Source organism: Peromyscus maniculatus, chromosome 9 (genome assembly GCF_049852395.1).
Source record: "Peromyscus maniculatus bairdii isolate BWxNUB_F1_BW_parent chromosome 9, HU_Pman_BW_mat_3.1, whole genome shotgun sequence".
NCBI classification, from domain to species: Eukaryota; Metazoa; Chordata; class Mammalia; order Rodentia; family Cricetidae; genus Peromyscus; species Peromyscus maniculatus.
Genome location: NC_134860.1, coordinates 20,925,933 through 20,948,106, shown reverse-complemented (window position 1 = coordinate 20,948,106; position 22,174 = coordinate 20,925,933). Strand labels below are relative to the sequence as shown.

Below are 22,174 nucleotides of genomic sequence, written 5' to 3'. Positions count from 1 at the left end.
AACTCCTAGGACCCTGAGTCACTACTGGCTGCTTAGACCCTGTCCCTGATGTCACAGAGGAGGCTAAAGGCCAACCACTGATTGCTGGGCCTCTGAGTTATTCCCCAACATGCCAACCACTTCTTTCCTAGAAGATGGAAGCCATGCCTGACTCCCGAGAGCTCTACTGGAAATCCCAGTTCTGTAATCACGTGATTAGCCCAAATTATTTTTCCTGTCGCCTCACTTCCCAGCTAGTGTTTGGAGTCCCTGACCTCTAGTATGATAACCTGGGTGGCCACAGGCAAGACTCCCAATGGTTCTATGTGCAAAATAAAAACCTCAGTGACCCATTTAAAAAAAAAGTCATCTCATGAAAGGTTAAGAACAGAGAATACAAGAATACACCTAATATTGGCAAATGAATATTTATTTATTTAAACAGGGTCTTTCTACATAGGCTTGTTTGTCCTAGACCTCACTTTGTAGACCAGGTTGGCCTCAAACTGTTACAGAGATGCACCTGCCTCAGCCTCCTGAGTGCTGGAATTAAAGGCCATGTCACCATGCTCAGCTCCAAATTTTAAATAATCACAGTTTCATTACTGTTTATTGTAGTGGGTAGCGGTTCCAGCTTTGACTTGTAAGTACTACCCCCAGTGAGGTTTCCAGTAACTGTCATGCCTACCTATGACCTGCCCCTGAGGCGGGGCCAAGACAGGAACCCTTAAGACACGAGATCCAGATGTGCCGGCTCTCTTGGTTCCTGGTGATCCTGGATGCTGGAGGTAGACCTAGCAGAGTTCTCCAGAGAACACCGCTGGACTGCATTCTGCCTCCCCTGGATCCTGTAACCAATCCCTTTACTTGCTGTTAAGTTACCCCAAAATAAACCACCCTTTTAACTACATGGAATTGCCTTAATAAATCCCCTAATAGTTTATTATTTCTGTTTTTATTGTTATTGCCTGGCTGGGGATTGGGCCAGGGCTTCATGCTAAGCATTGGGCCAAGGCTTCATGCTAAGCAGCCATGTGCCACTGAGCTACACGCCAGCCTCACACATTTCACTTTACACCTTTAGTTTGAAGCAGGAACACCATTTTCACACATGCTGGTTGCTGTAATCATACATTTGCTTCTTTCTCATGAAGACAGTTTTGGTTAGGGATTCAGCTGGTGTAAGTCTTTTTGTGACAGAGTTGTTATCCGAGGAGGACTAGAGTGGGATGCTCCCTCACTTCTCTGCCTTGTAGACTCTGTCCACAGTTACAGTGCAGTCTTGCGGACATAACCTCAGAAGCCCAAGGCTCTGCTGCTGCTCTAAGGTGCTTTCGTGGGCCAGTGAGATGGCTCAGCAGGGAAAGGTGCTTGCTGTAAAGCCTGGTGACCTAAGTTCAGTTCCTGTAACCTATGTCAAGGTCAAGGAGAGAACTGACGCTGCACGGTTGTCCTCTGACACCCCTGCCATGAATGTACACCTTCACTCCCTCATCATACACACACCAGTAATAAATAAAAATTAAAAATATGTTGTAAATTATTTTATAAGCAAAGAGTGCAAGCACTTTGACAGTCACACACACACACACACACACACACACACACACACACACACACACACACTTTCTAGTATTTTTGCCTCTTGAGGAAAAGAAGAAAACTGCCTTCTAGCTTTGGTCCCAGAAATTCTGTCATGAAGCAGTGGAAGTGGCATTTTGGTAAGGCAACTTTCAACTGCTTTTCACCTCTCCATGTGTGCAAATGAACTGCAGTTTCTTCGGAGTGGATGATGTAAGCAGTACACTCATAAAAATATTAATTAATCCGGGGCTAGAGATGCCTCAGTGCAAAGAACACTGGCTGCTCTTGAGAGGACCCAAGTTCAGTTCCTGGCATCCATACAGTGGCTCACAACCATCTATAACTCCAATTCCAGGGAATCTGGGACATCTTCTTCTGGCTTCTGTGGGCGCCAGACACATATGTGGCACACATACATACAAGCAGGGAAGCATTCATACACATAAAACAAAAATACATCATTAAAAAGAACCATCATCCTGGCTACTTCTTTTAAAGTTTAACTCATGTATTTTGTTCATATACTAATGTGAATGAAGTATAATTTTATGTCTTTCTCTTATTTTTATAGTTGAGGACAGATGTTGTTAATACGTCTGCATTAATCTAATTCCCAGTGTCTGTATCTGATAGGAGCAAATAGTCTCTATTTCCAATCTCCACAACAGTGGTTCTGAGTCATGAAACGCTTAGCTTCTCTTTCCTGGTCTTCCCTCTAGCACCCCTCATGTCCTTCCAGGCCTTCCCTGTCTCTGCTGCTTGTCTACCAGCAGGGTTCCATGTGTGTGTGCTGAAAGCAGGAAATGCTTCCTGTTTTCAACTTTTTATTTAAGAAAAGCCAAGCAGGGAGTAGTCTCTGAGTTCGAGGCCAGTCTGGTCTACAGAGTGAGTTCCAGGACAACCAGGGCTTCACAGAGAAACCCTGTCTAGAAACAAACAAACAAACAAACAAACAAACAAAAAACCAAAAATCCACATACAGTGAACAGACTCATCCACTCTAAGGCTTTTCCAAATCTATTCTACACAATGGACTTGAAAAATTCATTTTTCCCCTGAAACTACTTATGTTACAAAAATTATAAAGGTGATTTTGGGGCATAAATTACACAATTACTGATTATGCCAAGTTCAGAGGTTAAAGGTGATAATCAAAAAAGCTGGATAGTTGGTCTTCCAAAGGAAGAGACCAATGTCAAATCTCAGGACCGAGGCTGAGCAGGAAGCCAGTCTGACTCCTGCCCTTTGACTGTCTTGGGTAACACTGAGTCTCACCAGCACTGTAAATGTCTGTTACAGTATCAGAGTTTACCATTTCAACACTCTGGTCTTAATTTCCACTCTCTCTCAACTCCTGGGTTGACTACAACCCTGTCTTCAACCAGCCAAGGAAGTTTTCTTCATTGTGTTGGCCTGGTGCCCATGCAGAGCCACCTCTGTGCCTGGGTGCTGTTCTCTCTGGGTCTCTTTTCATGGGGAACTCTCATGCGCAGATACACCTCAGCATCTCATATACTGAGCCTTCGATTTAAACTTCAACTGACCTCTCAATACACACTATTCTAGATGTGGTAACTCACTGAATTCAACGTTCCCACCCGCAAGAGATTACTGTGTTTAGGATACGAGGTGAAACAAGTGTGTGCCTTTTCAAGGGGGCACAGATCACAGTGCTCAATATCTTCTGAACCTCTCTTACATTACTCTCACACTTCTGGGTGTGCTCATCTTTTTCCTCCTATATAGACTGAATGCTATTTGAGAGAAGGGCATGTAAACTTCTTTAGAACAGTTGTTCTCAACCTTCCTAATGTGCAGTCCTTTAATACAGTTCCTCATGTGTCGGAACACCGTCAAAGGAATGGCACGTGGTGAACAATGCCGTGGGGAACTGTGTGAGAGGCTCCAGGAAACAAGGCAGAAGGTCTTTACCTCAAGTGTATTTTGTTCCATGGATTGTTCTTGGATGTGATTTCATGCCTCCTGCAACAAATATTTGCATTCAATTTATAAGACATGTTTATTCTTGTCCAATGTTGGAACACAGCTACAGAACCCAATCTTCAGTGTGCCCTGAACCTGGATACGGCCTTCTGCTTTGTTTTCATGCTTTCCCAGATATAATCTATAGTATGTGCCAGGCATTGTGTTTAAATTGGTCTGTCCTGAGAAAGTTCTGGGAAAGGGCTGCTCTGTTAATATTTAGTATGTGCTTACTGACGTTTATTTACATGTTTTTCTGACCATGTTTTTGTGAATTCAAACAACCTTCCTTGGATCATGCTTTCTTTGTGTACAAAAGTGCACTGAAACTGAAGCCAGGTTGTCTGCAGCATTAGGATATCTGATATGTGATCCCTATGAAAGAGTTGTTTGACCTCTATAGGGGTTGTGACTCACAGGTTGAGAACCACTGCTTTAGAATATCCATGGTACCAAGCACTAAACACATATGTAGTAGGGTACATGTGTGTGTGTGTGTGTGTGTGTGTGTGTGTGTGTGTGTGTGTGTGTGTATGCTTATTGAGTGAATAAATGGTATTCTTTGTAAGATGTCTGAATATATTTACTAAGTAACATTTACTTTGTATTTAACTATTAATTTGATGTGGGTATTTTAGGATGTCTCACCTTAGGAGTGAGTGGACATGACTAGACCATGGGTTTTGGTTCTAGTTAGAGTTACCTGTGCTGGTTAGTTACTGACCCTCCTAACACACTTCAAACACTTTCTGACATGAACTCATTTGATAGTACCTACAGGTAAGCACAGTCTAGGCAGGTAAGACTCCTGGAGATGGCTCTGTGGAGAAAAGTCATAATTCTCTTCCCTTTGTTTTCAAACCTGATTTCAAAGTAATCAATCTGTTAGCAAAGCAAAGAGGCAGTTACTGAACTCTTCGGTTCATGCACTTGGGTCTGTATTAGCTCCCAGGGGGTACGGAACAGAACATACACTCCTCCCTGGTCTTCACATCTTCTCTCAAGACCTTGCTGATGCCGTCAAACAGACTCGGGTCTGCTCCCGTCCTCGCTGTGCTGACATCCCGGGTCAGCGGCTGCCACACCTGTCTCCCATGGGGCGAAGTTCCACAAGGACCAGGGTTCACTTGCCTGTTATTCCCAAACAGGGACTCTTTACTTTTTAGTATCTTGAACTATTGTGATTAGAATCATTTCATAGATTGAAGCAGATCCAGAAATAAATTTTAAAGGACTAAAGATGTTTTTAGGGAGGCACAGGGTAAGAAAGAGAATGATTCTGTGGTAAATGACAATAAAATGTTATCAGATGGCAAAAAGCAAAGATTTTTAACTCTACTCAATTCAATTATATTAAGTTCTGTTTCTTTTATTAACAAGAACGATATGATTTTAAACAATACTCTAGAAAGGATTATCAGATAGATTATTTCTTATACCTCAAAAATGATGTTATGATTGGCAGGGTCTAAGCATGGAGATGCTGACAACAAACTGAACTACGTGGGACTCTCAATTCCTTTCTAACAGCTTCTTCACTATTAGGAGACAAACAGACACAGAACACCAGCACTTCAATGCTATCAGGGCCTTGGTCCTCTGAAGGACTGAATCACATCACATACAGGGTCTCATGCAGGGTTCCCATGAACGTGGGTGCTGTGTGAACCAGCTACGCTCCTGGGGCTGTCAGAGCCTTTGCTTACACCCACAGGCAGCGTCTTAATGTTCTGGTCAAGCTTTTATATGCAGCTAAAGTTTGGCATAATATTAACACACATGGTCTGGCTTGGCAGTCATAAGTTGAAGCTTTATGAGAAAGTATTATTCATAACCAAAGAGACTGTAAACAATAGGGTCTAAAACCAAATCAGGCTGTTGCCAGGTCCCTTGAGTGTATCCTGTGGCAGAGCTCTCTCCACGCTGAAGGCATCCCAGCTTGGAGGACATGGAATGGGCCTGACAGCAAATTTTAGCCTGTTTTCTGTTGTGATAACAAGAAACCCGAGATTGAGCAATTTATAAAGAAAATGAGTTTGTTTTGCCTCGGTCTGGAAGCCAGGCTTTGAGAGGCTGTGTCAGGTGACAGCCAGTCTTATTGCTGATGGGCGTTCTCTGCAAAGGGTCAAGTGTTCCACAGTAAGGCAGAACATCTGAGCTCATCAGACAGAACTGGTCCCCCAGGACTCTTTCTCCATCTTAACTGCCCCCGGAAGTTCAGACACGACAGCTGAACTGAGCTTCTGCCCTCAGGAAACCTCACCCTGGGAATTACATTGCAGATGAATTTTGGTGAAGATATTCAAACCCAGTAAGTGAAGCTGGCACAACACATTGCCACATCTGCATTGCTGAGCATTTTTACCTATGGGAAGAGGCACAAAAGAATGGCTCATCAAAGCTATGAATAACGTAAGGTCGGATGAACAGTTACTGCAGGGGTGGAGGTTTACAAAGATAACACAGCCAAGCACCCACTGCCTAGAAGAGACCCGCAACACGACAGCCCCTTGTGCCTCTTCCCCATCACAACCAACCCTAAGGTAGCCACACTCTGCTTCCTGCCTCTATCCATTAGTTTTTCCTGTTCCTTGACTTCTACATAACACGAATCAATAATCTCATGGTGTCTTTCTTTGAATGTCATACTTGTGAGGGTCATGTATTTCAGGTTCTTCTACATTTTTATTTCACGGTCATGTACTATTCATTATATGAATAGAGCAGTTTGTTTTTCCATTCTACTACATATGGGTCCCTCCCTCTAGTAATTTTCTGTTCAAATTAAACTAAGCACCAGTTATGCAATGTACAGAGGTGGAGGCAGAGATAAAGCTCCCATGCTTACTCTAAGTCTGGCTTGGAGAATGAGCATGTGTATTAAGCTTTCCTGATGTGACTTCAAACTCTGAAGTTATAAAAATGGTATAGAATTTAATCATGTTTATACTGTAGGGGATATCCACAGGAAGAAATACTTCCTTCCTGGATTCTTATCTTGCTCTGCAAAGTTTTGCCTACGTATGGAGGGTTATCTAAACCTATGCTGAGAGATGCCAATTATTTGTTTATAATTTGTGTCAGCAGATGGTCTACATAAATATTGCCTAGGTACTCTAAAGAAACCAAGAATATCCAATTTCTAATAGACTGGAAGTAAAGAAACTCAAACTTCTTTAAGATGGATTAATTTCTTGTTGAGACAGCCAAGTAAGATGCCAGTGTCTGCAACAATTTTAAGCATTTGAAGATGAACTGTATTACCATCTGATGTTCTCAAGTCAAGTGTATTACTTTCTGCATGGCTCTCTAAATGCCACTATATTATACACAGGCATCTTTGTAAAATAGAAAGCTCATGTCTTCAATGTATATCTAATTCTCTGAGAAAAAGAGCAGAGTGGAGACAAGACAAGGTGAGATGAGTCACAGAACACATGCTTACTGAATTCTAATACTGTTGAATAAAACAAGCCAGCAGAGCCAAGTCGGATTTCAGAAATGCTCAGTTATGACAAGAAAGAGGACTATTCACTTATTCCATCAACCCTACTATCTGCAAGACAGACAGGCTTTGCTTTCACTGAGCTGAAGGATGCAGGAAGAAAACGTAATGGATCATCTATTTGTGTAAAGTCGTTCGCAAACACCGGGAAGAGAACCCTGAGGATGAGGACTGAGGAATCAATCTGGATGGGATGTGTGTCAGGAAAGCACAACATTCCGGAAGTCAGAAAGGAGCAGTGTGGTGAGGTGGGTCTGAAGACCGCACAGGGTCTGTGCGCTGTGGGGAGGAACTCATTCTGTGGATAAGACACAGCAGTCCCACAGACGGTTGAAATGGCTCGTCTTTCATGTTTACATTTATGTGTTATAATAACACATGAGTAGACTGCATTAAGATCATTTTCACAGCCTATTTCCTGCTCTTATCACCCCTGCTGAATCATGTCTTCCCATCTGGTCCACCTCCTATTCTGATATCTTCTTTTGTACAGGCAGCCCCAACTGCTGTGTGTTCACGACCATGATGTCATGTCATATGAACTATCTGCTTCTGTTATGAAAATACTAAGTCCAAGTTGGGTGTGGTGGAGCACCCCTGTGATCCCAGCATTATAGAGATGGGGGCAAGAGGATAAGGAGTTCAAGGTCATCTTTGGCTACACAGCAAGTCCTGGGCTAGCTCGGGCTACATAAATCAAATTACAACTAACTAAAAACAGTAATCTACTAAGTTGGGAAGAATTGTGTTGCCTAAGTTTTACAAGTTTGGAAACTGTAATGTGCTAAAGCTGTACAGCTTTCTACAAAGCATCACAGTAGGAATAATGCAATTAAAATACACATTCTTTCTTCCCTGTCGGAGTGGCTAACATATTTTTGATGAGCAATGGTGCAACTGCTTAATTTAATACTTGGGAGAGTAACCTACTGATTCCTGTTCTAGGATTTTATCCTGTATATATTTTGTACACCCCCTCCCCCACAGAGATACCCAGTGAAACATTACTTGTGATGACGGAAATAATTACCCATTCCAGGGAGACTGCCGAGGTGACAGAGCACACAGTCATCCAAGTATCATGAAAGCATGACACAGCCACATGCACAGGACAGCCTTCTGGACACTCAGTAAGAAAATGTGGAAAACAGAATGGACAATGGGTGTGGGGGCCATCCCACTCCCATTTTCCCCCAGGGTACTCTTGACCAGGAGCAGCATGACATATTAGCTAGAAATTTAGAGGGGAGAGAAACATAGAAACGCAGGATAGCCTCGGGAGGGCTTGGATCTTAATCCACCAGGCCCCGACTTTCTCTGCCAAAGGGCTTTAAAGGAATGCCACGGGTTGGAGCAAGAGACCTCTCCCACAACACAGCCAAGTGCAGACCAATCCAGACACCTGGTGACCATGCATGTGGTCAAGCCATCCCCTTGATGCAGCCCTGCTGTGTAAAGCAAGCTGGGATCTCACTAGGAAAACTCTGCGGGCCCCAACAAATGGGGCAGTAAGCATTAACAGTACTGTATGGCCCTGGGCTGCTGGGATGCCAGTGCCCACTTTACTTTTTAAAAACTATCTTAAAAATATAATATTTCCGTTTTCAAAGTAAATCACTAAAACAAGGAATTTTCAAGGAAGGAAGAAATAAGAAAAATAATGGAAATGAAAAGACCTTGTAATGAACATACTGTTTTATGCATTCTTTCCTTAACATGCTGGTGTTTTACATACCCCGGAGACAGAGTTAAAGGTAAGTGAGTGGGCAGGTACATGGCAGACATTGTATAGATACAGGTCTGCAATTTGGTAAATACCAAAATGAAAAAAAAAAATCCTAATTTAACTCTTAATTCTTCCCTAGAAGAGAAGCCAAACACGTGTGTCGGGGTGACCTGTGAAGTCCAGATGCTGGCACTGTGACCTACAGGGTCTCCTGGCTCAGAGGACAGTGGGCGACAAGTCAGGGTTCAGGAGGCAGGGGTCCCTGGCCCGGTACTTACTAGCTATAGACCCAGAACTGTAATCACTTCCTGTCTGTAAGATTAAGCTTCCCGTGGTGTCAGTTTTTGAAAGGGAAAGCTGGAGAAAGGTTATCTAGTCCACCCGCCTGCAGAGATCTGCTTGAACAGCAGGGTATAACTTAAAAATAAATTACCAAAGCATGATTTGGAAGCCTGTAGGAATCATCTACCTGATCCAGTTATTTTCATAATTTATTAGCAGTAAGCTATTCTTTTACTAAGATATTTTACGTAATTTTGTATAAGCCTGTCAATAACAATACTTCACATGAAAAAATATCTTTCTAATCTCCTAGTACTGAGAACATGAGAAAGAGAAAATGTTACTTTCTTAGTTTTTCCAATAATTCATGTTTTCCTTTGGGAATCTCATTCTGGAAATGCACAGATGCAGAAGAATTCAGTTTGGGTCAACAACAGCACATTCCTATGGGTGACAGCCCTTGGTCTAGGAACGCCCATGTCTCTATCTACTGACTCTCAAGTGTACACTGGGAGCTCACATCTCTAACCTGAACTTCAGACCTGTCAAGCTACTAGCTGGGCACTCTGAACATGTCCTAGCAGGTGCCAGTGAGGTCCTCAGAGGCACAGCCTATTTTATCACCAAGATCAGAACCCAGAGTCCTCACAAATGTCTTGAGTCAGTTGCTAATAGATAGGATTGCCATTGAGAACACAATGGTTGCTAGCCAGGCATGATACCACTCATTCAGGAAACATCTGGCAACCGTAGATATTTCTCTTTGTCCCCAAGGAGGCAAAAAGAAATTAATATTGGTATATTGTGGGCAGGAAGCAGGGATGCTGTTAGGATACTACATCACAGGGGACATTGCTCCACAGGACATAGTTACACTCAAATGTCTTTTGTGGCCAGGTTGAGATAGGCCCCTTCTATTGTATCCTGGATGTGAATTCTACTCTTGAAGGCCTCCTCTTGCCCATTTCTGTATGCTTGGCATCTGGATGGCTACACGCTGCACACCTACGGAATACAGGCGACAAAGAACTCAAACACTACTGCTCTTGTTTACATCTCACAGCTTAGCCTTCCTGCTTTTCTGGCCTCAGCCATGGCACTAACTCTAGGTGTTCTCCTCACTTCCATACTCCTGGGCTGCACCTCAGTCACTGGCACTGAGTAAAGGCCCTGAGAGTAGTGGGTTCAGGAACGTCTTTATAAATTAGCCTTAAAATAGGTATTTTACACACAAACACTCTAAGGCAATTAGGCAGGTCTCTGCTACCAAACTGAGACTATAGAGAAAATGTACCCAAAGTCCTGATGCACACATTCACCACCATTCCTCTCGACTGTTTCTCCTTCCTTACTATGAGGCAAACCTGTACAATATCTACACATGGCCAGCTTGTAACCGACTTGCTTCCTCTGTCCCATTTTCCTCAGAGGTGCTTGAGCCAGACTCTAAAGGGCTGCCAGATATCAAGAGACCCAGATCCAAATCTGAGGGAGGACTAATCTAGGCAATAGGGTTGATAAGCAGTTTCAGAAATGAACTCAACTTGCCCAATCTCCAGGCCTGAGCAAACCTAACACTGCATACAACCAGCCAGGCAAATGCCAAGCTCTGTAAGGCAGGGGGTACTATGATTTCCCTTACATGTACAATACTGTGTCCTCTCCCATTCCTTAAGTGAACAGTAAAATAAGTTTTCATCTGATAGCCCATTGACACAGGGTCTGTTCCAAGCCCAGGGACTTTTTCACAAGGTTGAGGAAACACCAAATTTGAAGCTTCTTCACCCTAGTTTTAGTGAAGGAGCTTCTCTTTATAAGACTATTCCTTAAGTGTTATCTTACTGTCTTTGTTCTGTGACTCAGGGACTTTCATAAAACAATGTTTTCTGGGACTAACGAGCATGCCACTTACTAGCTTTTGTGTGTGGAACATTGAAGACATCAATGTAAAGAGTTACTTTAGCCATGCACGGGGAGGGGGTTCTTCTTGGAAAACCACCTTCCTGAGTGGTGAGTGCTATCTTTTCTTAGTCCCAGTGGCAGAGAAGCCACTTACCTCCCACAGACCTGAATGTCTCCCTGTCTCCTGCTTGAGAATTTCCCACGGAGAAGGCCCTTTGCAGAGTTCAGCCCAGTTATGCTGCAGTTATAACAGTCAACACCAGCTCTCAGGGCTCAGAGGGGCCGAGTGGACACGGTCTAAAAAGATGATATTGGCTTCGGCAGTAAGTGGTTTTTAGGAGGCTATACTCTCCCAAACTACAAGCTGCAACACACTAGAGAAAGCTAGAGACACAGGTGATCCTTCCAAGATACACAAATGCCAATGTTCTCTCAGTCAAGTGGCTGATGTCCTATTATCATAAGGCATTTGGTTTATAGCAATAAAGCTGGTACCCTTTGAACACCTGACATCCAATCCTGGCGTGTTGGTCTTCTTTGTGGGAAGGTGTATTACAACATAGTTACCATGGTATAATTTTAAAAGCATGAAGACAGTAATATTTATTAATTTATTATTATTATTACTATTATTTTTGAGACAGGCTTTCACTATAGATAGTCCAGGCTGGTGTCAAACTCATGATCCTCCTGCCTCTTCCCTCTGAGTACTAGATGACAGCACACACCATGTACCTACATTGTTCTACTTTTGATCATCACATCAATTTAAACATTTCACACATTAAAGGACAACATGACATTTCCTCGGGTTTGTCAAAAAAGGAGCATAGATGGGGTATAATTAAAGCAAAACCACACAACACCCTGCCCCATATCCTAGAGAGAAGTCAGATCAATACCAAGTACTACTGACCCACAAAATGTAAGCAGTGCTTCTGATGGTCATGATACTGAGAATGCAGTGGTTTGGACATTAATCAAATATGAAAATAGCCTGTGAAATAGGAAATTACTTTTCTTGTAGCTTAGGGCTGGAAAAATTCAGAAATCAGAACTTAAGCATTCAACATAATTTAATGTCTCAGCCTTTGCAAATTAGAAACATATTTGAGGAAAGCCCTCATTTTCTCATATCCCCCATCCTTTTCTTTTTTGGCTAGAGTCTCACTATATAAACCAGGCTGGCTTCAAGTTCTCAGAGAACCATTTGCCTCTCCGAGTGCTGGGATTAATGGTGTGCATCACCATGCCTGGTTCCCATGCCTTTTCAGAAAAAGATTTTTAATTTTATGTATGTGTGCCATGCAAAGGCCAAAAGAGGATGTTGGCTCCCCTGGAGCTGTTCAATGTGAGTGTTGGGAACTGAATTCCAGTCCTCTGCAAGAGCAGCAAGTCCTCTTAACCACTGAGTCCTCTCTCTAGCATTCTTTCCCCACGCTTCTGGCAAAATTCAAGAGCAGGCACCCAAATTTTCTTTTAAATAGTCTTTTCTCCCTGAATCAGCTCTTGCCTTGCTGTTTCCAAATAGTCTGACGTAATGAGCTGAACCAGAATATGGAACTTAAGAAGCAGTCCTCAAGGCTAGGTGGTGGCACATGCCCTTAATCTTACATTCGGGAGGCAGAGGCAGGCGGATCTCTGTGAGTTCGAGGCCAGCCTGGTTCACAAATTGAGTCCAGGAGAGCCAGGGCTGTTATCCTGTCTCAAAAAAACAAAAATAAAATAAAAAAACAGCATCAGTACTTCTCCAAGGAGGCAAGGAATTTCTACCCCACCCTCTACCCATATTGGGAATGGAAAACTCAGTTTAGAATTGGGCTGGGTTCCAACTGGACTACCATTTCCTGCATGACACTAACCTTCAAAGGCCTTGGTTTTCTTATCTACAAAGGAGAAATAATCCACACTTTCTTTACTGAAGAGTTGCATGAGTTAAATGAATCAACAACTGTCTGATTTACCGGGCATTTCTTTGTGGGACAGAAATCCTGCACACATGGAATTTTGGTGAGAACTGCAGGAAGGGAACACGACAGACAATGAAATACATAACGAGTGAGCAAGAAATGCTAAAGCCAAGAGTCACGTCTGAAGGTCATGGTAGGAAGGTTTCAGAGAACGTAGGGACAATGGAATTTGTCACATAGGAAAGCCTCTTTGAGGTGGCATTTGAATAGACGTGAAGGGGTAAATGGTGTGAGGCAGACACATTTCTGGGAGAATTCAAAAGCAGGAAGAAGGAAGAACAAGTGCAAGGGTCCATGGAAGAAGCAGGTGTGGGATATCTGGATGGGAATGAGGGCCGTGACTTTGAACCAGAGATTCTGGTGTTCATTCAACAAGCTGGAAGCCACTGAAAGGTTTTAAGCAAAGCACAGATAAACAGAGACCTCCACCATTAAATGGAGCTGGGTCTGGGCAGGCTTTTCAGAGGTAGAGATCAGATAAGAGGCGGCCACAGAAATCGGGGGGGGGGGGGGAAGGGACTAGTGGATGGGGTTTGAACCACATTGTCACTTGGGAGAGGTGATGAGGACTAAGTCAGAACTGGGCCTGGACAGTTTGCTGAGAGGAACCAAGGATGACTGCAAGGTTTCAGTCTGAGCCAGGAGGGAAGTGGTGTGGGAGAAGACTGGGGATGTGCTGGGGTGCAGTGAAGGTGTCTGATCAATACTTGGTGATGACTGTTGACATTCAAATAGAGATGTCAAGATGACATTCAAATACATAGAAGGGACTGGATCCTGGACAAACTTCAAAAATACATGAACTCATGTTCCTTCATGACAATCCTGTGTTCTCTATGCCCAAAAGTGGGCAGCTGGCCTTTCAGTTTCTTTGTGAAAATTACAGGAGCATATACATCCTTTTCTTTGCACAGTAGTGGCGATGGCAGTAAGGACAGGGCAGCCGTCACCTAGGCAGGAGGTGGGTGCCCAGCTGCTTTCTGAGCTTTAGTTAGAGACCTCTCAGGCTTCCAGATGCTGGGCAGCACCATTTCTTACTATAACTGATGACCTTCCCTTTTCATAGGCCGTCTTCCTCACTCAGTCCTCTAAAGTAAAAACTAACAAGGACCATATGTCTATATCTCTAGCTATCCATCCATCCATCCATCCATCCATCCATCCATCCATCCATCCATCCATCCATCCACCCATCCATCCATCCACCCATCCATCCACCCACCCATCCATCCATCCATCCATCCATCTATAGTCTCCAGTGACTTAAATCATCTCTGCTGTTGTTCTAGCACAGCTAACATTTTTTCTTTTTCGTTCATATTCCATTATTAAGCAACTTGGTTAGATGTCAAAAGGAAATCACTGAGTACTGTTCCCTCCAAATAAGATATACTCCAAATAAATTCAGACGTATTTTAAGATGTAACTTTTATAAAAAGAAATGTATTAAAAAAGCTTTTTAATATCATTCTTTAAAAACTTTTATTGCACCCTAACATTTATTTAGTGTGTGTGTGTGTGTGTGTGTGTGTGTGTGTGTGTGTGTATGTATGTGTGTGTGTGCGCACACGTGTGCATGTGTACCATTGCATGTGTGGAGACAAAAACGTAACTAGTAAGAGTTGTTTCTCTCCTTCTACTATGTGGGTCCCAGGGATCCCATTCAGGCTGTCACACTTGGTGGCAAGCACCTTTACCCATTGGGTCATCTCACTGATACCTTGATATTTGTCTTAGTTTTGCATATACAAATACTTCTGGGCATATATGTAATTTTAATATTGTTTTAAAAATACCCTAGGTATACACTTTACCATTGCTTTTTGGAGACTTCCACTGGTATATACTGTTGTCTATAAAGACACGTTCCAGTAATGGGCATGAATATTGACACAGCATGCCTGCTGGGTGCACAGGCTGCCTGAACAAGTAAAAATAACAAACACACTTAATTGCCATGTACCCGAAAGCTCACTCATCTTGTATAAAATTTGCAGATCCCTGGGAAAGCAGAGAAAGCTATGTGTTTCTATTCTACAGACAAACATCTGACCTGTTACCTAGCCGTTATTTAAGATGGATGTTATTAAAGTCTCTGGAACACAAGACATCAGATAGAATGTCATGACAGTTTCAAAGTGTTTTTTTTTTTTAAAGAAAAAATATACATACAAGAATGTAACATAGTCTGTTACTACATTTCCTGTTGCTTTTATGTGGATGGGACTTTCAAGAAAATAGTACTTTGACATTTTTTTCACCAAATGGACAAATGGAGAGAAGGGCACATGAAAATGCAAACCATTCCACTTCTTACTGGTGTCAAGTAAATGCACGCTACAACTGGAGGATGTCATTTTTCATATCTCAGACTGTTTTAGATTAAAAAAAACAAACCTGAGGGCAGATAGGAAAATTCTGTCCCGTCGTCACATGATGATGGCCATAATGTGAACTTATAGCTTTTCTGGAGGGTAAATTTGTCAACCTTTATCAAAAATTCTACAACTGTGCAAGCTTATCTACCCAGAAATTTCATGTCAACAAATATAGCCTCAGGGAATAAATGTACAAGAATGCATAGTATGCTAATTACCAGGATGCCACCACATCACCAATTATAATACAAGTACTGACAGGAACCTAAGTGTTCAGCCACAGGAGGCCAATTCTATTTTGGTACATTTATACAATGAAGAATTATGTAGGCCCTGTAATTGTGATACAGTGACATGTTCATTGGGAATATGCAGCACTTGGAGAAATTACAATAATCATGAAGCCATGGAGGGTAAGGGACTGTTTTGATAAAAGTTTGTACATGTGTGTCAGCATGATACATATCAATGTGTACATACATGAAAAAAGAACAAAAATATCCAAAGGGATATACTGAAACTGTGTGAATAGTCTGTCTGGGGGGATTAAATTATAGGTAAATTTGTTCTTTTTGCTTGTTACAATTGCACTTTATTCTGTAACAAATATCCAGAATGCAAAATTAAAAATTAAAGATTTTGAGAACAGAAATACTTACACTATGAGTAAGAAAATACAATTCCCAGCAAAATACAAATCTACTTTTACTTCATAAATAGAGACATATCTGAATCCTAACACTAAAATATTTCTCTGCACTAAAAAATACAAATGACATTAAAAACCATTTAGACATACCATCAAGTTTATTATACTTTCCTTTTTGGCCATAATGTACTATTCCTAGCCCATTCAACAGGCACCATAACAGAGAAATATTATTGGTGAGTAAACGATCTGATTTTGAAAAACTAGGTACGGGAACGTGGTGTCTTCAAGCTGATGCAGCCCTCCCTCTGCTCACAAAGTTCCTGTGCAGGACAAGATGCTCCCAGTCCCACCCAGACCTTCAGATACCGTTAGTTCTGCTCAAAGCTGTCTTTCTCACTGAAGGGGTGAAACAGAGTCTGTAGCAACAATAACAGCAACAAAAACATGTCATGCTTTGACTAATATTTTTGGCATGTATATCTAAAAAGATAATTCAGTTTTCAGAGTGCAAGGAAATGTTACGTTAAGCAGCAAAGGAGCGCCAGGTGAGAGAGGCAGGGAAAATGGTACAGGTGACCATGAAGGTGGGCGGCATGGGAAGAGGGGGCTGGAGAGTCCTGGACATGTGCTTTAGAGGTGAATAAAAGCCTCATCTGAGCTAACTGCTGTCTCCTTTAAGGGATCTGCCTTCAACATTGAGCTCTAAAACTGCTAACTTAGAAGTGACACTTTGCTTTTTCAAGTTTCCTATATGATTCTGGGAAATGAACATTTAAATTGTGGTTCCAGCTGCTCAAGTCCAATTTTCCCTGATCGTCCAGGCCAGTCAGTCAGAGGAGGGGTTCCGCGGAATTCAGCTTGCTTTGGACACTCTGGACAAAGAGAAGCCAGTGTCTTGGACGTAGAGTCAGTCAAAAGTGGACTGCAAAAGTAGGTCAGGTTTTTCTCATGAAGAACAGACGTCTACATTCCTGTAGCCAACAGCTTCAATGCTTCTACTTCTGTCCCATTCAGACACCCAGGACAAAGTGTGAGCTGGTCCACACCGAGGTCCGGACACGTCTGTCTACAGCACATTCCTTTCATGCCCTGTCCTCACCAGTAAACCCTGCAGGGCGGTGCTGTGTCGTCCAGTGCGGAGTATACTGTCTGAAGACTGCTGCTGCCATGCTGCTGGAGACCCTCCTCAGTCTCACCTGAGTTCCTCGTCTACACAGAGAGTACCCCACAAAGGCTAGGACATGGCCCTACCAGAGGACCAAGTCAGCTGACCGAGAATGCTCACCCCTCCCCAACCCCGCTACTCCAAAGGTCAACAGATGCTACCACAGTGACTAGCTCAGTTACGACATTCCTAAAAATGTCTCCTTAAAGGTAGAGAATTCCAGCTTCCAAGCCCACAAATTCTATTTATATGACAATAAAGGAAGTCTTACCTTTCTGTCTTAATTGATCATCACTTTTTTTTTCTTTCTGATTCTCACATACTTAGACATGGCAAATTCTATTTCTATAGTTTTATTTTTATTTTATGTGTATGAATATTTTGCTTGGATGTATGTCTGTGCAGGCAGCACCATGGAGGCCAGAAGAGTGTGCTGGATCCCCTGGAACTGGAGTTTTAGACAGCTGTTAGCACCATGTGGATCCTGGGAATCGAACCTGGGTCCTCTGGAAGAGCAGGCACTGCTTTTAACTCCTGCAGCATCTCTCTGCCCGCCTCCATCTCCGCAGTTTTGGCTTATCCTCCCACTGCGTCAAGGCCTCTTCAAACACTAAATTCTTTTACCCAATTTAATACTTCTTACTTTTAGCCTTGCGTGATCTGAAAATGTTGTCACACAGCTAGATGAACAAACCTGGGATGCCTACCTCACTGCACAGGTCCCACCAGGTTGATGAGCAGGACAAGTCCTGACTACATTTTCTCTTCTGTACTCTACACCGTGACCTTAGAGGCTACCCGAGGAAGGCCTCATGCTCCCACCAAGACAGCAGGTACTCCAGGGGACTTACCAGCTATTCCAAAGTAGAAGGAACGATAAATGGCTCCCATTCAGCAAAGGGAGAAAGTGAGCAGTAGATTCACCATGGCTTTGTCATGGAACCCTAGCAAACGCAAGGACTAGGTGGTGCTGAAAGCAGCAGTCCTGTAGGCATGCCTAAGAGCGCTGGGAAATGTAAGGCACAAAGGGTTGGGGTTGACATCCCGACTCAAACCCTGACACCCAAATTTGCTCCCTGCACAGTGCTGACAAGTTACTGGAGTCACTACTGTCCCCCGTCCCCTGTTTTTTTCATCACAATGCTCTCTGGGCATCAATGGAATGAAAGGAAGGAAGCCAAGAAAAAATAAAAAAGAGGTGGGAGGGCCATAGAAAATGTGCTGAAGGCCAATACACAACACAGATGCCTATTTCTTTCTACAGGAAAGACAACTCAGTGTGGTGATGTATTGTGTGCCCCCCCAAATTTACCTGAGGATCAGAGGAAAAAGCCAGCCACTATATTAAACATAGAAGTCAGGAAATGGTAGCACACACCTTTAATCCTAGCACTTGGGAGGCAGGGATCCCTCTGGGTCTCTGTGAATTCAAGGCCACACTGGGAAATAGAGCCAAGCGTGGTGACACACATCTTTAATCCCAGTACTAACCATAGAGGTCTGGAGAGCTGTATAGACAGACAGGAAGTGACAGAGCTGGGCAGGAAGAGGAAGTGATGTAGCTGGGCTGAGAGAGCAAATAAGGGGACAGAACAGAAAGGCATATAGGCATGGGTACACAGGAAGTAGCTCTCTCTCTTTAGAGACTGAGGTGTCAGTGAGGTGAGGTTAGCTTGTGGCTTCTCCTATTCCTCTGATCTCTCAGGTTTCAACCCCGATATCTGACTCCAGGTTTTTATTTAATAAGACCGTTTAGAATTTGTCTACAACTTAGAGGCAGAAGGGACTTTTCCTGGTGACGAACAGACACAGCCAGTGAACTCAGGGTCTTGGCTCTGCCAGAATGGAGAATAAGTGCTAATGGCCAGGGGCAGAGGAGATGAATGAGAAAATATCTTAAAGTATACTACCTCATCTTAATAGAAGAAAGTCCTGTTCCGATTGTACTGTACTCTTGACTTGTGTTAGGCATGAAAAAATTACATTTCATTAATGGGCTATTAATATAAAATACATATGTGTGTATACACACATATCTTGGCATTAGGGATGGACCCCAGGATCTCACCCAGGATCTGCTCCCAGCCCCTTCTCCTGGGATCGCTGCGGTTTCTCTTGGCTGCATGTGAGCAGCTGAGCTGCGGAGGCAGCAGAGATATGCTGATGCAGTAAATCCACCTTTGACGCCTCCTCTGCCTGCAGTCTGGCTTCTAGCCTGACCTGGGTCCAATCCCATTTTACCCATAAAACATGGCGTTTTCTGTAATATCAGATCATATGCTATAGAAGAGAGATAATGAGAGAGAGCACTGACAGGAGAGGAAGCTACGGTGGAGGAGCAAGGGCTAATTCTCACATTTTCTTTCCTTCTAAGCATGATGGGTCCTGGGAAGCCGCCTATACCAGCAGAGCAGATATACATCCCCATACATACATTTCATATGTACATACAGAACACATATTGCTAAAAATAGACCAATACATCATACTGACCTTAGGGGGTTTAAATGGATAGTCTGGTGAGAAGGTAATGTCAAGAAAGAAGACCCCTCCTTCATAGACAGATCCTGGGGGTCCCAGTATAGTTGACCTCCATTCATAAATGTTGTCTCCTTTGGGTCCAGCACTGGAATAAGACACACAAATGAAATATGCTTAGAAATTACAAGAAGTTTGGAATTAAAATTAAATATTTATGATAACAATCAGTTGAGTAATTCCATAAAACACAATAAAGTCAATAGGTTAATTTTATCTATCTATCATACTGTCCATGTCAATATCATTGTTCTACAAACAGAACATGCTGGAATCACTCAGTGCAACAGAGCCGGAGGCTCTCTTGTATCACTCACAGCCCAAACACCATGTCCCAAGTTTCCGAGGACACCAGCCTTGTATAAATATGAAATTATCTGTGAAGTCTTGAGAAGGGTGACATAGCCCTGGGGCCCATGACACAAAGTTTCCAAGTGAGAGCTAATGCAGAACGGCTGGCCTAACCCTCCTCTAAGCACTGAGGACACCGACAAAACATGACACCAGGAAACAGCCACATTCAGGAGACCCAGCCCTGCACCAAGCCGACCACAACCTCTTCCTCCTACCTCATCTCCTAGATGATATGAAGTGGCATTTTATTTCATGACTGCATTTTATAACTTCCACTCTGTTCCTCCCTAGAATAACAATTCCTTGAGGAGTAGATTTTGCCTTCCAAGTACATTTGTTGACAATGACAGGCTAATGGCTGAGCAGGTCACATGACTGGAGGTGGCCAACATAAACCTGCATCTCCAGCAAATTCCCTCAGGAGAGTAAAGGCCAGTGTGAAAGTGACGGTGTTCCTTGTCAGTGAGCAGCAGTGCCACAGACAGAATGCAGCTTTCCAGGAGCCGGGGTGTGGCTCAGGGGTACGGTGCTCAGTGCTCCCGGTGCTCGGTGCTCCCGGTGCCCTGGGCCTGACCTCAGAGCCACTCCTTCCCCTGCCCATGAGAAATGGGGGAAACTCAAAGTAACTGGAAAGGTTTTCCAGGTTCTCTCTGTGTTCTCAGGTTCTTGTGTGCAATAACTCCTCCTATCCTGTAATGAGGTGGGCAGCGCTATGAACGCTTAGGAACTTTCAGCTACAAGATGTGATTTCAAAGTCACTGCAAGAAGCATTGATCATAACCAAGATGAGACTATACAGTGATAAAAATTCTAATGTATTTCACCTCACTAACAGATCAAAGTAGAAAAGAAAATGTTCCTCTCACAGGTTACAGAGAGAGAGACTTCCTCCACTTTCTCTTCCTTCCTCTTCCTCCCCTTCCTCCCTTCACCTCCCTTCTTCCCCATCCCCTTCCTTCTCTCCCATGCAAAAACAAAATCTCTAGTGTATGAGTGACAGTTCATGTCTATAAACTAAGAAATAATATTTAGATAATGCAAAACTGACCAAATCTTAGGGCTTAAACATAAATTCTTATGAATTAATAGGAAAAAGACTAATAACTCACTAGAAAGACACTAATAGACTTTTCTAAAAGGTAGAAATAAAAATGAAAATGCTTAGTTTCATCAAAATTGGGAAAAAATAACAATTAATTGGCAAAAGTAAATGCTTAACAAACAAAACTTCATGGTGATGAGGACTTGGAAGATCTGATTTCTACACACTGCAGATAAGTATGTACAAATACAAGGGAGAACACACTGCTCTTCATAGAGAAAGGAAGGAGGAAAATTTTGTACTTTGCAGCATCATAAGAAGGTGCTGAGCTCAGCAATGGCAGCCATGGGCAGCAAATGCTGTGTGTTCTCACTCACAAGTGCTGTCTACAACATGGGTCTCACAGAAGTCGAGTGCAGAAGGGTGGCTTTGAGAGCCCAGTGTGAAGACAGGCTGGTTAGCGGGCATGAGCCAGTAGATAAGGAGTTAGATGTGAGGAAGCCTAGGATATCGAGCTGTATCACCAGAAATGTGTTTCCTGGTTGGGCAGAGAGAGACAGGAAGGAGCCTGGGAAACTGCAGCTGGGTCATCCTTTTGTGGTTAGACATCCTTGATGCTGCAGTTAGGGTCTTCCTGCTGTACCAGGAAGGAAGGCAGCGAGTACATTCCCAGTTGCCACACACGCATGCTAAGATGGATGCCCTCGAAAGACTGTGGCTCCATTATTATTTGCATTGTGTTTTAGATCCTCTCCCTCCCTTCCTTCACCCATGGTCTTTTAAAGAGGATCACCAGCAGAAAGACCCTAAAAGAGAGAAGCCATTTGTCATGATTCGGAAAAGAAAAAAGTCACCTTAGCCCATTAACAAGCCATCCATTTAAAAGTCGCAAACTTTCTTAAAGTGCACAACATGGAATGATGTGACTCCTTTGGCCAGCCCCCTCCAATCACTCCCTAGAGCACACTATTGCTAAGTAAACCTCTGCTTAAACTGTCCGTGTCTCTTGGCAGAATTCTTCATTTGAGAAGGCAAGAACTCAGGATAAAGCTTTTCTGGATAACATCTTTCAGGGGTATAACTAAAGACAAGAGGGCAACCATAGTATAGTTGA

General features: G+C 43.1%; 1 protein-coding gene across 3 annotated transcripts in view; it reads right to left on the bottom strand.

Annotated features, from left to right (window-relative positions):
- Ube2e2 (ubiquitin conjugating enzyme E2 E2) overlaps window positions 1-22,174 on the bottom strand; it is a 309,277-nt gene that overhangs the window by 55,435 nt on the left and 231,668 nt on the right. For all 3 annotated transcript variants that reach the window (XM_006975115.4, XM_076544451.1, XM_076544450.1), the window contains one exon: window positions 19,620-19,752. In XM_006975115.4, the coding sequence (XP_006975177.1) occupies window positions 19,620-19,752 (133 nt within the window). The remainder of the gene's footprint in view (window positions 1-19,619; window positions 19,753-22,174) is intronic.